General features: G+C 43.0%; 1 protein-coding gene across 2 annotated transcripts in view; it reads right to left on the bottom strand.

Annotated features, from left to right (window-relative positions):
* FNDC3B (fibronectin type III domain containing 3B) overlaps window positions 1-14217 on the bottom strand; it is a 402180-nt gene that overhangs the window by 113518 nt on the left and 274445 nt on the right. For both annotated transcript variants that reach the window (XM_075004071.1, XM_075004072.1), the window contains exons 10-11: window positions 9022-9160; window positions 7524-7577 (exon numbers count right to left, since the gene is read on the bottom strand). In XM_075004071.1, the coding sequence (XP_074860172.1) occupies window positions 7524-7577; window positions 9022-9160 (193 nt within the window). The remainder of the gene's footprint in view (window positions 1-7523; window positions 7578-9021; window positions 9161-14217) is intronic.

Below are 14217 nucleotides of genomic sequence, written 5' to 3'. Positions count from 1 at the left end.
AGACCCTTCATTATAAACATCAACCAAAAATTAAAGCTGTCACCACCAGGACTGCCATCACATATCAAGATGATAATCTATTCTGGGACACACTATGCTTAACTTCCTATTTCCTTGGCACATACCAGAAAAAAAACCTCACAGATCAGAGTTCAGGTTGACTCAGAATCTTACAACAGATATGCTGTAGTTGTCAAAATATGTTTTGAAACATTGTGAGGGTGCAATCTTACTAAAAGTACCCTTGTTGTGTTCTCCTCACCTATTTTTGTTTACATATAGGCATTATATCTTGTACGTCATTGGGCTGAGTTATTACTTTTTCTGTGTTTATAGAACTGCTAGCATGACCATGCCCCTGATCTGAAATGGAGCCTCTGGGTACTACTGGAATATAAACAATAAGTAGTAACAAGAAGAGAATACAAAACCCCTCTCTTTGTGCAGAGTCCAACACTCACCCCCATCAATCCTATCTGATTTGTCAGTTTTTATTGCTTTTTTTTCGTTCTCTGTACTTAAAAATGTCAGTCTGTATTGGAAATGAGATTGATCTGAAGAAGTGTGTCTGTCCTGTGCAAGCTCATCACCAAATAAATCATTTTGTTAGTCTTTGAAGTGCTACATTTCTGCTGCTTTATTTTGTACCAATAACAGAGTCAGGGAACAGAACCTCCCATGCTCCTGGAAGACAGTGACCAAATATGAGTGTGTCCGGGAGAGTGGAACTTAATGACAACCTGTGATAATGTTAAAACATTACAATATATGGGTCTAGCTGTCAGCTGGTATAATTGGAGGAACTCCACAACTTCAGCAGAACTAAACCAATTTACACCAGATGAGGATATAGCCCAACATTTTGTATATATATATTAATGTATATACAAAACCAAAGCCCTAGACTGAGAAACACTAAGCTGCAGCCTGTCTGTGGAACTTTTACTCAAATTAAAATGCAATATAGGTCCATACAGAACTGAAGCTCCTTTTGCTTTACAGTCCATGAAAAAACAACACATGGGATGTAGGTGTTTGTCTTCAACCCCAAAGTCTTCTAACCCACCTCTGTCCCCCCAGCTCCCAAGGGTGATGATACTGTGAAACCACAAGATTTCAGACTTGCTCACCCCAACCCCTAAGAACTGCCGGGACATGTTCTTGTACAGAAAAAGTGATTTACTCCTATTTGTTATCACAGACCCATTTCCTGTCACTTCAGGTCTGACTAGCCACTACAATGACAGCCTGACTTGAACAGTGAAGGCAATGGGAGGTTAGGCAATGGGAGTAGAATGAGGCCCTGAATCACTTTCATCTTACCTCCATAAGGACCAGACTAAAGAACAAATCTATTAGTGCAGACTTAGTGTGGCAGACTAGCCTTTGTCTGCCTGGCATTATTATCTGAAGACGAGCTCTTGAGGATGTCTAAAGCTTGTCTTTCTCCAGTACAAGTTAATTCAATAAAGGATACTGTCTCCCCTATTATGTCTCTCGTATTATTAATCTCAGCCCAGTCATGATTTACCACTAGTTTAGTCAGTTTCTCTTCAAAAAGAGGAAAAGGGAAAATCTAGGCCACAGGGAAGGAGTTTTCATTAATGGCTAGTTTATTGCTATTGCTGACCCTATATCACAGGGTGCCCATCTTGAGTTCAGAAGTTCTTTGGAATCCCATCTGAGTTCTACGGTTGAAAAATGGGCCCAACTCTTACCTTCTTGAATTTATGGGGCTCCTCTATTAAACAGGTACCATGTATGTATGTATTAACTTGGAGCAGTATTTACTAAGATGCACAGATTTATTGTTTCTGCTGCTGTTAAAGATGATTAATTATTAAATCTTCAGCTATTACTTTTTCAGTATGAAAAAAGAAAATAAAGATGCCACTCCAAACCTTTGCCACCCTATACAACTTTGAAATTCTACCAAATAAACCAGCAAACCAGTAAGTATTAAAGCCAGTATTAAATGCAAACAGGGGAAAAAAATCCTAGTATGGATTGTTATCGGGATTGCACTGATGGCCTTAGTCTTCAGCTTCTTATCCTAAGGGCAGGAGACCCAGCAGTTGAGGAAATTCTTCAAATCCCTCATTTGGGGAAATAGCAAAAAAGTAGGATAAAAATGGCATACAGAAAAATCAAGGAAAGTAATAACACTCATGCTATGTGAATGGGGTGAGACCAGTGTTCCCTGTGAGCTGAGCGCTTGGGCAGCTGCCCAGGAGAGATACAAGTGCTGCCTAGCTGATTAGCAGAGCCTCCACAGACACCCACAGTGGGCAGCGTGTGTTTCTATCGGTGATGCATATCTGCACATGCCTTGGTGCGCACATCAAAATTTATCCTGCCCACTATGAATGGAAAAAATTAGAGGGAACACAGGATGGGTCACCCCCGGACTTCATTATATGAGAACATAACACCGGGAGTCTCACCATCTTTCCAGCCAGAATGCAATACCTGCAATTCCAATTTGTGCTGTGATCTAAAACTGATGGTCCTGAGGGGTTCGTAAGGATTTTGGAAATCCCCACAGGAAGATGTAGGAGATAATATAATACAACCCTGCCCCCTACCCCATTAGGTCAATTCAAGTCTGTTAATCTAGTAAAACCTGTATTCCTTGGAAGAAACAGTGTTAGAAGAGAATAATACCCCTATACCTCTTACACAGACTCTCAAATGCCACCATCATGTGGCTGGCATACATAAAAATTGCTCAGAAACCAAGATGGATCTTATTCTCAAATCAATCATTTAGATGAAGCTTTAGACTACATGACTGGGCCTTCTGGACAGGAACTAACATTTATTCTTTGTCCTGCTAAGACAAAATGAGAACACACAGTAGAAGTAATGATGAGCACTCTTTGGAAGACAGGAAAATCTGACTGGGTGTTCTTTGGAAAGTTACTTGAATCACTTCTGGAAAACCTTGGGAATGTGATATGTGCACCCTAAAGAAGGGAACTCCCATAGCCCCGCAGGGTGAACTGCATGTGCACTATGTCCTGAAGAAGTGCTAATGACCAGCTGAAATCTTTAAATAAATACAAGCCTGGGAGTTTCAGGAACTGTGGCCATCAGCGAATTTAAACTGTAGTCATCTTGCTGCACTGTAGTGTACTACTTAGTCCCCTGACTGGCCAGAGTCCTATCCCTTCATTTTTACATACGAAAATGATGCCATCTGCATTCCTGGAGAACAGTCTCGGAGAGATAGGAGTGTTAGTCTGTATCGCAGTTTCCATCACAGTTCTGCTCCAGAACTCTGAAGAAGTGGGTCTTTCCCACAAAAGTTCATTATCTCAGAAATAATACTGTTAGTCTTAAAGGCGCTACAGGACTGCTTGTTTTGTTTTGTATTCCTGGAAGCATTTTAAATGGTCAAAATCAAACTGAAGACAGCCTGCAAAACAATAAGTTATTCCCTCACACACAGTTTAATACTAGATACATCTGAAGGTTTGAAAGACACCACAGAGTGACAGTGGGGGCACATGTTCCTGTGTTATTAGGCTGCTAGAAAAACATCACACCTTGCTCAGAGGTGGTTCTGTGGCAGTCCCATTTTTTTCCAGGGAAATGTGCCAGTTTGCATGACTTTTGGCCCTGTGCCTTCCCTTGATCTGTTTTATTGCCGTCTGGTTCTCTCTTTTGCTCAATGCCAGTTTTGTTTCTGGCACATGAGGCTTTATTCTTCCAAGAGTGAGTTTGACTACCAGTTCCCATGTTCAAAGGGCTTTTCAACTCTCATGCCATCTCTTGTCATGAAGGAGCACGATATTTTGAAGGCAAACTACCATTCTCAGGTTTCTAATGTTATTTACTAAATAAATTTATCATCAGGCGGACTGACAGAATTGCTGGGCACCTGGGCAAGGTGGTGGGGTGGACAGAGGGATAGCTCTGAACTCCTGGAAGGGGCAGGGCTGGGAGCAGCCAACCCTCAGCATTGCCTGGACCCCCAGCCTCTCCCTTTTGGACCATAATCTGCTCTCAGTTCACACATCAATCCAGCCATCCATTTCTGTCTGCTCATATTGGTTTTTTTCCCCACCAAAATATTTCACTCTGTGCATTAGCTATCTGACAGCTAGGGGACTGCAACAGTTGTCTCCTTTGCTCCCCACTTAAGCAGCACTAGATTTTAATCCAACGACATGGTGATTAACATGACCATTAATCCCATCTTCACTGTCTGAGGATCCCCTCAATGATCCAACTTCCAGCAGGCCGAAGAATGTTCCTGGACCAGAGATCCAGGGCACTGGGGCTGGAGCGCTGGGGCAGGACCTGGGGGGCCAGCTCTGGTGGGTGTGTTGGGGGGGTAGGTGCCCAGGGACAGGGGCATTAACCTCCCCTGGTCTGGCAAACTCCCTCGTTTGGGACCACTGAGGTCCCGAAGGTGCTGGATCAAAGTCTGGAAGCAAGAACTCTGCTGAAACACTGCACTGTCCAGAAAAAATTACTCGACACTCTGTACCTGAATTGACATTTCTGCAGGAAAGAAGTAGTATTACACTCCTTTTAAACATAAAAATGCCAAATAAATGGAAAATTATTATTATTATTATTATTATTATCTAAAAACTTTCACTTTTAATATTTAAGAGCTCTGCAACAGTGAACATATTTCCATTGATTTCCGTGGGTTCTGGATCAGGCTCTAAGGGAAATGATACAAATATACACCCTGACAAGGTAATAAGATTCTATTAATGGTATTTTATTAGCAGTGTTCCTGGTAAGTTGAGCACTTGTATGACCACCCAGGAGAGATTTAGGTGCTGTCCAGCTGATTAGCACCACACCCACAGTTGCCCACATTTGGCAACATGAGTTTCTGTTTTTGATGCCTATTTGCATATACATTGGTGCAGAAAAAATTTATTCCATCTATGGATGGAAATAATAGAGGGAACACAGGTTATCAGTTTCCATTCTTTCAGTCTCCTTTTGCATTTTAGAAATATCCTGTATTTTCACACCTCACCCTTGTTTCATGATCTGCTCCCATTGACATGAAAAAGGGGAGTTTTGCATGAGAAAGGATGGGAGGATCCAGATCGTTTTGCAGATATCTTGTGAGATTTGTGTCTCCGATTATCCTGGTGTAGAGCTTTTTGGTTCTCCTTGCTTGTTTTTTTGCTTCATTCTAATTTTCCACTCTGCTCTCCCTGGGTAATGGTACATGAATTTGTGGCTAATGCTGAAGTCATATATGAGTATAGAAAGTGGAAAGATTTTCTTTTCTTTCTTCCATACCACCACTTCACTCTTCTCCAGGTTGATTTTACACTTATTTATTTTATGGTTGCTGGCCTTTCCTTCCATTGTGCACTGTGGGCAGCAAGCCATTCTTCAGCTATTGTTTTATTTCTTTAGTTGAGTGCATTTCTCTTCATGCAGGGCACACTTGCTGTGATACTGCATAGAAAGAATGTTCACAGTGCATGCTTCCAGATATCACACATGGTGTAATAATCTGGGAATATGTCAGTTGCACAGGAACTGAAGGCTGCTCACAAAATAATATCCTTATGCAAAGCAGGTAGATGCATTCCAAACAGCATAAGTAAACATCGGAGTCCAGACCTCCCTTTCCTGCTTTGACACCTTATTTCATATTGGCTGCAAGCCAGGAAGCCCCTCTTGCAATGCCACTATGTTTCTGTCCTCGCGTTCATAAAGTCACATTTCAATGAAGATTACATTCCCTATACTTCCCTTTTGAAAAATGGTGCCGAAGTAATACCAGTTGAGCTGCTGGAGTCCGGCATCTTCAGGACGTGACTGTTGCCAAACCAGAGAATTTGCCAGACCACAGGAGGTCAATATTGTCTAGCAGCATTATCAACACTTCCACTGCTTACTGGGCTCTCAGAAGACGTTTAGGAGTAAAGTACGGCTACCTATCAGCACAGACACTGAGAGCCAGGACTGGTGGCTAGAAACAAACTTTATGGGACTGCAGGAAACTTGGCCACACCCATGATAAGCAGTCATCTGGCTAGCTAAAGTCATGCAGGAATATGGATGTTGCCAGACAGGACAGTACCAGGCTAGAGATGTTCAACTTGTACTGTCACAATGGAAGAAAACGAGAAGCATGCACAATGATTTACTTCATCTGTTTTTTCCCTTTCCCTCCTCCTCTCTCATTGTATATACTGTCTACTTAGAACACTGTCTACTCTTTGGGGCACTGACCTCATCCTCTGTAAAGCAACCAACTCAGTGCTGCACTACAGAAATGGTAGTATTAATCTGAAATCAATAGCCATCTTCCATGAGAAATGATTGCAGATCCTAAGCTCTTTGGGGCAGGAAATGTGCTTTTGTTGGGTGCCTCAACACCACCTAGAATCTTGGTGCACTGGTTGGGGCTCCGATACACCATTTTGGAAGGGCAGGTGGAGCAGCAGCTGTTTGTACTAGGACGCTGCTTGCTCTTCTTTCCATTCCCCTAACTCAGTGTTTCTCAACCCCCTTTTTTTTAAATAAAGCAAACCCCCCCCCTTTTTTTTTTTAAACAAAAAAAATTTTGTAAGTACTGCGAGACTTCTCTCGCATACCATTAAGGGTACATGTACCACTGGTTGAGAAATATGGGCCTAAGGTAATCTGAGGTTTTGAAACAAGTGTCATTCAACCTTTCCAGATTTCAGGAGTCAGATTTGTTTTGCCTACCACCAAGTTACACCTCACTTAAAAACTACTTATTTACAAAAACATGCGAATATATCACAGAATACAGCTACTGAAAACTTGCTAACTTTCCACCATCTTATTATCTTATCATCAAATAAATAAACTGGAATAGAAATATTGTACTTACATTTCAGTGTCAGGCACATGAAGCAATAGAAACAAGTCATTGTCTGAATGAACTTTTAGGTTGCACTGACTCTATTTGTGTTTTTATGTAGCCTGTTGTCAAACTAGACAAATATCTAGATGACTTGATGTAACCCAGGGAAGACTTCAGTGAACCCCCAAAGGTACATGTACCCCTGGTTGAGAAACACTGCCATAACCAACAGGGAGCAAGGGAACAGTACATGGCTTGTGTGCATGGCTCTCACTCCCAGCTGGGGATGGGAGGGGGATAGAGGAGGGCTTTGTGCAACCTCCATACCTTCCCCTCACTCCCTGACAGTCAGAGGAATGGAAAAAGAGCGAGTGGCATCCTAGTATGCACAGCTGCTGCCCTTCTGACCTCCCAAAACAGCACTGTTGCCTAGATACTCCTGCATTATAAATAAATAAATTAACAAACTCATCGCACCAAACACCTGATCAAAAAATATATTAACTTAAGAGGTATAAAATCAAAATGCTATACGTGAGACCACAGGTACAAAAGCAACTTCCCCATCTCTCCTCTCTATCAAATGCCAATAGGAATTTATTTTCCTACAGTTTTCTTTATACTGCACATCTCTCATATCAGAATGTTAATTAATAAGTAATTTTATTTTTTTATATTTCTGTAACTAGTTACCACTTACCTCATCCCACTCTAACAGATAGCTGGTGATTTTTGAACCATTGTCAATGGGTGCCTGTAAACAAAGCAAACAAATACAAAATGACATCTTGGAAAGACATTTACAAACACATGTACCTCCTGCAACCAGCTGGCTACATTTTAAAATGCAACAAGACCTCTTGCTTTGCACTCACTTTGGCTCACATTTTAATGGCTACTAAGAAGAGGATGAAATTTATTAGCTTCACTTTTAAAAGCAAACCACTTGAGTGCTGGTGAAAGATACTAAAGATACTGGTGAAAGATACTAAACTGAGAAACAAAAATCTGATGTCTTTTTAAAAATTTAAAAACTCTACGGCATTGGCAAGAGCAGTCCAAGATGTCACACTGGTCATTATGCTTCATCTGGAGGGACCAGACCCAGGGATTTGAGAGCTATCCAGATGCCACATCTTATTTAATTATTGAGAATGCCAATATAACGTCCAACAGTTCCAGCTGTCTACCAGGAAGTGAACTGAAATTGGCAAAAATATAGGCAGGCTTGGAAGGAGCAGATTTTAGTTGATAATGTTGATAATTTACATTTTAACAATTACGTAGTTTTAACTTAATCTCAACATGTGCGGTTATTACATAATTATTCTCCAGTCCCCCCCGCCTTAATTTCATGCAACTTTGAACATTCAAATGAACATAAATAAAAATGCTTAAAAATAAACATAGATCGTGTAATAAAATTATTAAAAAAAGAAAACTGGAATTTTCCCAATCCTAATGATAGGTAATCAAACAATCATCAGATAAAATTCCATCACTAGTTAACAAAGTTTGAATTTAGAACTGGAAAAAGGTTTTAAATCTTATTTCCATTCTCTCATACAATGGTGTCCAAAAGCAAGACACCTGATCGCCACATGCTCCTCTTCCTACCCCCCCAGCCAGGCCCCATACCTTCCCCACCCAAGCACCCTACCTCCCCTGCACCCAGTGACTCACTGCAGTTGCACTGCTGGAGACGCCCAGCTCCAATCCACGTACCCCCTGGGCCAGCCGCACAGTGCCCAAGGAGATGCTGCACCACTGCGTGGCCCCCAAGCTGGCTGAACAGCACCCACGCTCCTGAGCCACTGCACCGCACTGCCACCCAAGCTGCTGCACCAGCCCACTGAGCTGCATTAGCCACAATATATTTCCTCGTTCACCTCATGTGGCAAAGAGGGAGCATATTGGATACCGTGGCTCTAACACATGCAACTCTCCAATAAAATATTTAATTTTTGAATATTCTTTCACATATGTAACACAATGCAATTAAATATTTTAAAGAACATAATATTCTTTCAGTGGAAACCAGTGGTTAGAGCCTTGTGCGTATATAAAACTTGTATCTACGTCTGCATCTTAGCAGCAACAATGGTATCACCGCATTAAATAATTTTATATGGTCGTGCTGATTGTAGGTAGCTGCATTTCATTTTGTTTTTCTAAGTTTCAGACATTACATTACTTACCTTCCACTGTAAGGTTAGTGAACTCTTGGTCCTATGTGAAGGCTTGGGTGGCAAAGGACATTCTGGAGCACAGCTGTGAGTGGTGAAGCTACTTGGCTCTGAACAGGATCCCTTTATTGAATTGTACACTGCATACACCCTGAAAATCAATATGTATGAGTCTATGAATTTGCTGGCAATTAAAAGAGGAGCTTTGCATTTCCTCAAACATTCATAACGACATGTTCTCATGATTTTTCACCTCTCAGGCCTACCATCTATATTTTATTCAGTTTAAATGTTCAAAATAATTCACAGCAGAAGATACACATTATGCTGTTCCTCTAATTATTTCCACAAACTAATCATTACCTTCCATTGGCACCACCATTTTTCTTCAAGATTGCAGTTGTTTAGCCAACTATGCTAGAATCTTCTGGAGGATATAGCAAGAGATGCCTCAGAAATTAGGGGTGAACAGTATCAACGCATTCACTGCTAAGCCAGCGTTCAACCCTCATTCAGCAGGGCTAATTTACATGTGGTATCCATATGACAGTGTGTGTTAGTCCACATTCTACAAACTCTACTGACAATAAACCGTGTGAAGCAAACTGCATGGTGGCTGGATTCCAGGGCTGCTGTGTTTTGTATATTTGAGAAGAGGAAGTTTATACAGTGGTCAAATACATTTCCTTCAAACAAGCTACAGTTGAATTTCACTACCCAGAAATATAATGGAGCAAATACTCAAGCAATCATTCAGCAAACATCTAGAAGGATCTAAGTAACAGTCAACATGCAGGTGGTAAGACCTAATTATGGCAAAGCAGCCCAATAGATTTCTCTGATAGGGGAACAACACTCGTGGATTGGGAGTGGGTGGGGACCAGAAGATGTGGTACAGCTAGAATTTAGTAAGGCTTTTGATACTGTCTTATGTGACCTTCTCCAAAACCCGGGGTCAGCAACCTGCAGCTCTGGAGCTTCATGCGGCTCTTTAAGGAGTCAGTTGCAGCTCCAGCATTGCCAGTACTGACTCCTCTTGTGGCTCCCTGCCCTGTTGTGGCTGAAATAATGGAACTAAATTAATTGGTTCAACAGCTGACAGGGCAATGGGAGGGATTTGGCCATTAAATCAATTAAATTTAGTTCCACCATTTCAGCACAGCAGGGCAGGGAGCCACCCACACTGCAGGTGGGGGAAGGAATCAGGAAAACTGTGGGGAGGGGCGACCAAGTCCGCCCTTGCTGGAGCTGCCTTGAGGCGGGGAGGGAGGGCGGTGCCTGCGGAGGAGCAGTGGCAGAGCGTGGAACTCATTGTCCGAGCAAGGTTAACCCTGGGGATGGGGCGGATGGGTTTGGAGCTGAGAGGGGTTTAAGCCTGGGGATGTGGGGGTGGGTTTGGGGCTGACAGGGGCTAATCCTGGGTATGAGGGAGTGTGGATTTGGGGGCTGAGGTGGGTAAAGCCTGGTGATGGGGGCAGGTTTGTGAGCCAAGGGGGCGGTAGAGCCTGGGAAAGAGGAAGCATGGAGGGTTGCTGTGAAGGGTTTTCCTTGTCCTCATACGCTCGCCAATGCAGTGGTGAACTTCAATTTTCTAACTGGTACAATTCATTGTTTGTGCACTGTTCTTAAAATAGGGGTTACAAAAATATGGCTTGCTGTTATTCATTAGGCCTCTCTCGTATTCACATGCATCATAGCTCTTGAAGCATTGATTTTGTAACTGAATTGGAAAAACATGGCTCTTCTCGCTATATAGGTTGCAGACCCCTTTCCTGCCCTAACAAACTAGGAAAACAGATATAGCTACTATACGGTGGGCACGTAACTGGTTGGATTACCACTCCCAGAGAACAGTTAACAGCAGGAGGGCCAACAGGCTCCTGGGCAAAGTGGGGGGCAGGAGGTCTGTACCCCTGAAGGGGTGTGTCTAGGTAGTGGCAGAAGGCCCCAGGTACTTTTGAATCAACAGGCTCTGGGGCAGGTGCCTCCTTTGACACAACCATTGTCAGTGCATTACAGTCAAACTGGAAGGGCTTTTTGAGTGGTGTCCTGCAAGGAACAGTTCTGGGACTCGTTCTAAATCAGTATCTTCATTAGTGATTTAGATCAGGGGTCTCAAACTCATAACTTGTGGGCCACCTACAGGTGAAGTAGTTTCACAATCCATCCCAGGAGACCCTCTGGCTGCTGTGTGTCCAGACACATCCCCCAAGCCCCACCTCTTTGCATGCTACCCTCCCCCACTGCACGCCCTTTCCCCAATCCACCCTCCCCTAGGCATGTGGTCAGGCCCTGCCTGGTTGTTCCTCAGGCCTCGTCTCTCAGGGATGGAGCCTTGGAGGAAGCCGCACAATGGGGGAAGAGAGGATGGGGCACAGCTTAGAGGATGGATATGAAGACTCACACCTACAGGCCATGGGAATTCTTGAGCCAGGCTGTGAAACTGCTTGGCTGGAGATGGCCTGCAAGCTGTGAGTTCAAGACCTCTGATTTAGATAATGGAATATAATACACTCAAAGTTTGTGGTGATCCCAACTTGGGAGTAGTTGCAACTGCTTTGGAGGACACAACTAAAATTCAAAATGACTGGACAAACTGGATACATTTAAAATCAAAGTACTCCACTTAGGAAGGAACACTTAATTACACACATATAAAATGATAAACTACTGCCTGGGAAGGAGAACTGCAGAAAGGGATTTCAGGGTAATAGTGGATCACAAGTGAAATGTAAGTCTGCAGTGTAACATTGTTGCAAAACAAAGAAACAACACACCAAAAAGCAACAAACACCATTCTCAGATAGATCAGTAGGAATATTGTAGGCAAGAAACAAGAAATAATTCTTACACTCAACTTCATTTTGATACGGCCTCAGATGCTGCACTGTGTTCAGTTCTGGGCACCACATTACAGGAGAGATACCAATCTTTCAAAGAATCCACAGGATAGCAACAAAAATGATTTATGTTCTAGAAAACATGACTTATGAGAAAGGACTGAAAAAACCCAAGGTTTGTTTAGTCTGGAGAGGAAAAGACCAACTGGGGACAGAATAAAAGATGTCAAGTACATAAAAAGTTGGTAGAAGGAGGAGGGTGAAAAATCGTTCTTTGTAACCTTTGAAGATGAGACAAGAGGCAAGGGCCTAAAATTGCAGCAAGGGAGGTTTAGGTTGGACATTAGGAAAAAATTCCTGTCAGGGTGGATAAGCACTGGAACAAACTGCACAGGGAGGCTGTGGAATCTACATCATCAGAGATTTTTAAGAGAAGGTTAGACAAACACTTGTCATGAGTAGTCTAATTACCACTTTGTCCTGTTTTGAGCACAGGGGACTGGACTAGATGACCTAGTTTCAGTCCTGCACTAGTGATTAACCCATATGTTCCTCTAACCATGGCTGGAATCCCTTCCTCTTCAACACCAACCTAGAGCATCCATCTTATTCCCACCGTGTCTTTCCCTTCTTCAACCAGGAAGAAGGTAAGTGTGCATTAGTAACTCTCTCATTTCTCCTGGACCTTGAAGGTTGTCTCAGAATCCTGTTCAGCTTTTGCCTTTGTGAATCCACCAGGCAGGATCACTGCCCATCCCAATCCCAAGAGCCTTCTAATGTGACTAGACTGTAACCTGACTCTCCCACAATGTGAGACAAGGCAACCTTTTCTCTCTTCCTGAAGGTGTCTAGGAGCCCTCTGATGTTTCCCTGGCTATTTTGCTAGGCTTTACTGGGCATTATGATCTTCACAGGTTTAGTGCCAAGCATAAGGGACTTCCTGGTTACTGGAGACAGCACATGCAGATGCATGCTCACAAAGCGGTTATGGTTGTGTCATACCTCAATAAAGCTAGGGTCTACTTGCAACTCCCAAAAGGAATAGGGCCCTAGACTAGCCTCACTGTTGTAATCCCATAGAGGCTAGCAGTGTCGTGATAGAAATAACTGAGCCCATTGCCAGACATAGCACTTATTACCATGAGCAATCACAATGGAATCCATGTATATAAACTGGCATCCATGGAATCACTGGGCTCTCCTGGGAACCACAGTGGCAAAAGGACCAGAACAGGAGGCTGCAACTCCCAGGAGCAAGCGCTCTGTGCTGGTTGCTCATCTGGCACAGCTGTACTGCCTCCATTCTTGCCTCATCCCCTTCCACGCAGCTGTCTACACCTTCTGTCCAGGAGTGTGCCAGTAAGCATGGTGCCTGCCCCAGTGAATGGGGTCATGGGTGGTACCTCCGCTCCAGAGGAACTGCTAGCCGGGGGGGCTGGCTCTTGGGACTAGCGGCCACATGCTCTGCACCTTTCGTTGCTGCTGTTCCTGGGCGAGCGCTGCATTTTTGCAGACACAGATTGGAATCCGTAGATATCTACATCCACCAGCATAAATGTATACACGTGCAGGGCTCTAAAGATGGGGCACTGCTAGCTCGTAGTTCCAATGCATGTTCCTGTTGAAAACAAAAATTTCCCAGCTGCCCTGAAGGGGCTGGTTCTCAGACAATCCCTTGTAGATGGAAATGATGGGGTGCTTTGTGGAACCGAATGCTACAGCTTTGCTTACTTCCCCCAGTACTCAAAAAGTCGAACATTTATCAATTTTTTTATTTAAAATTAGTTTTATTTTCTCAAGCAGATCTTCTGTACACCAGAGTCAAATAGTTAGTTGCACTTTTTTCTGCTCAGAATACATTCACTCCATGTACAGACAGTGATTTCTGGGTTGGCTTTAGCCATTGCATATTGAATACAAAGTTTAAAAATGGGCAATTACCAAATTTGTTTTGAATAGATAGGAATAGTTTTTTGGTTTTTTCTTTGCAATAGCCACAAACATAGTATTACATCTTCCACACTTCCATCAATATTCTCAAGAGCTGCTGGCACTATAAGAAATGCTTTGTAGAACTGCCTGTGGTATCTTCCAATGAGGATGTAGGAGTCAGAACAAATGTAACCGAGTCCCCACCAGGTGGCTCAATTCAATGTGTGTTTGTCTCCTATGCCTCATTGCACCCAAAAGTCAAATCAAGATCAACATCAGCAATAGGCAGCAACTCAAACAAAGGGAGTCCAAAGGGAGCCTCTGTCTACCTAAGACAAAAAGGGCTTCACTGCAGTTTCTCCCAGTTAAAGATTGTTCTTTGCATAGTCACACTCAGGGCATATCTTCACTCAAACCACTACAAAAAAACAGCTGC

The sequence above is a fragment of the Carettochelys insculpta genome, chromosome 10 (genome assembly GCF_033958435.1).
Source record: "Carettochelys insculpta isolate YL-2023 chromosome 10, ASM3395843v1, whole genome shotgun sequence".
Taxonomy (NCBI): Eukaryota; Metazoa; Chordata; order Testudines; family Carettochelyidae; genus Carettochelys; species Carettochelys insculpta.
This window is presented reverse-complemented; position numbering and strand designations above follow the sequence as displayed.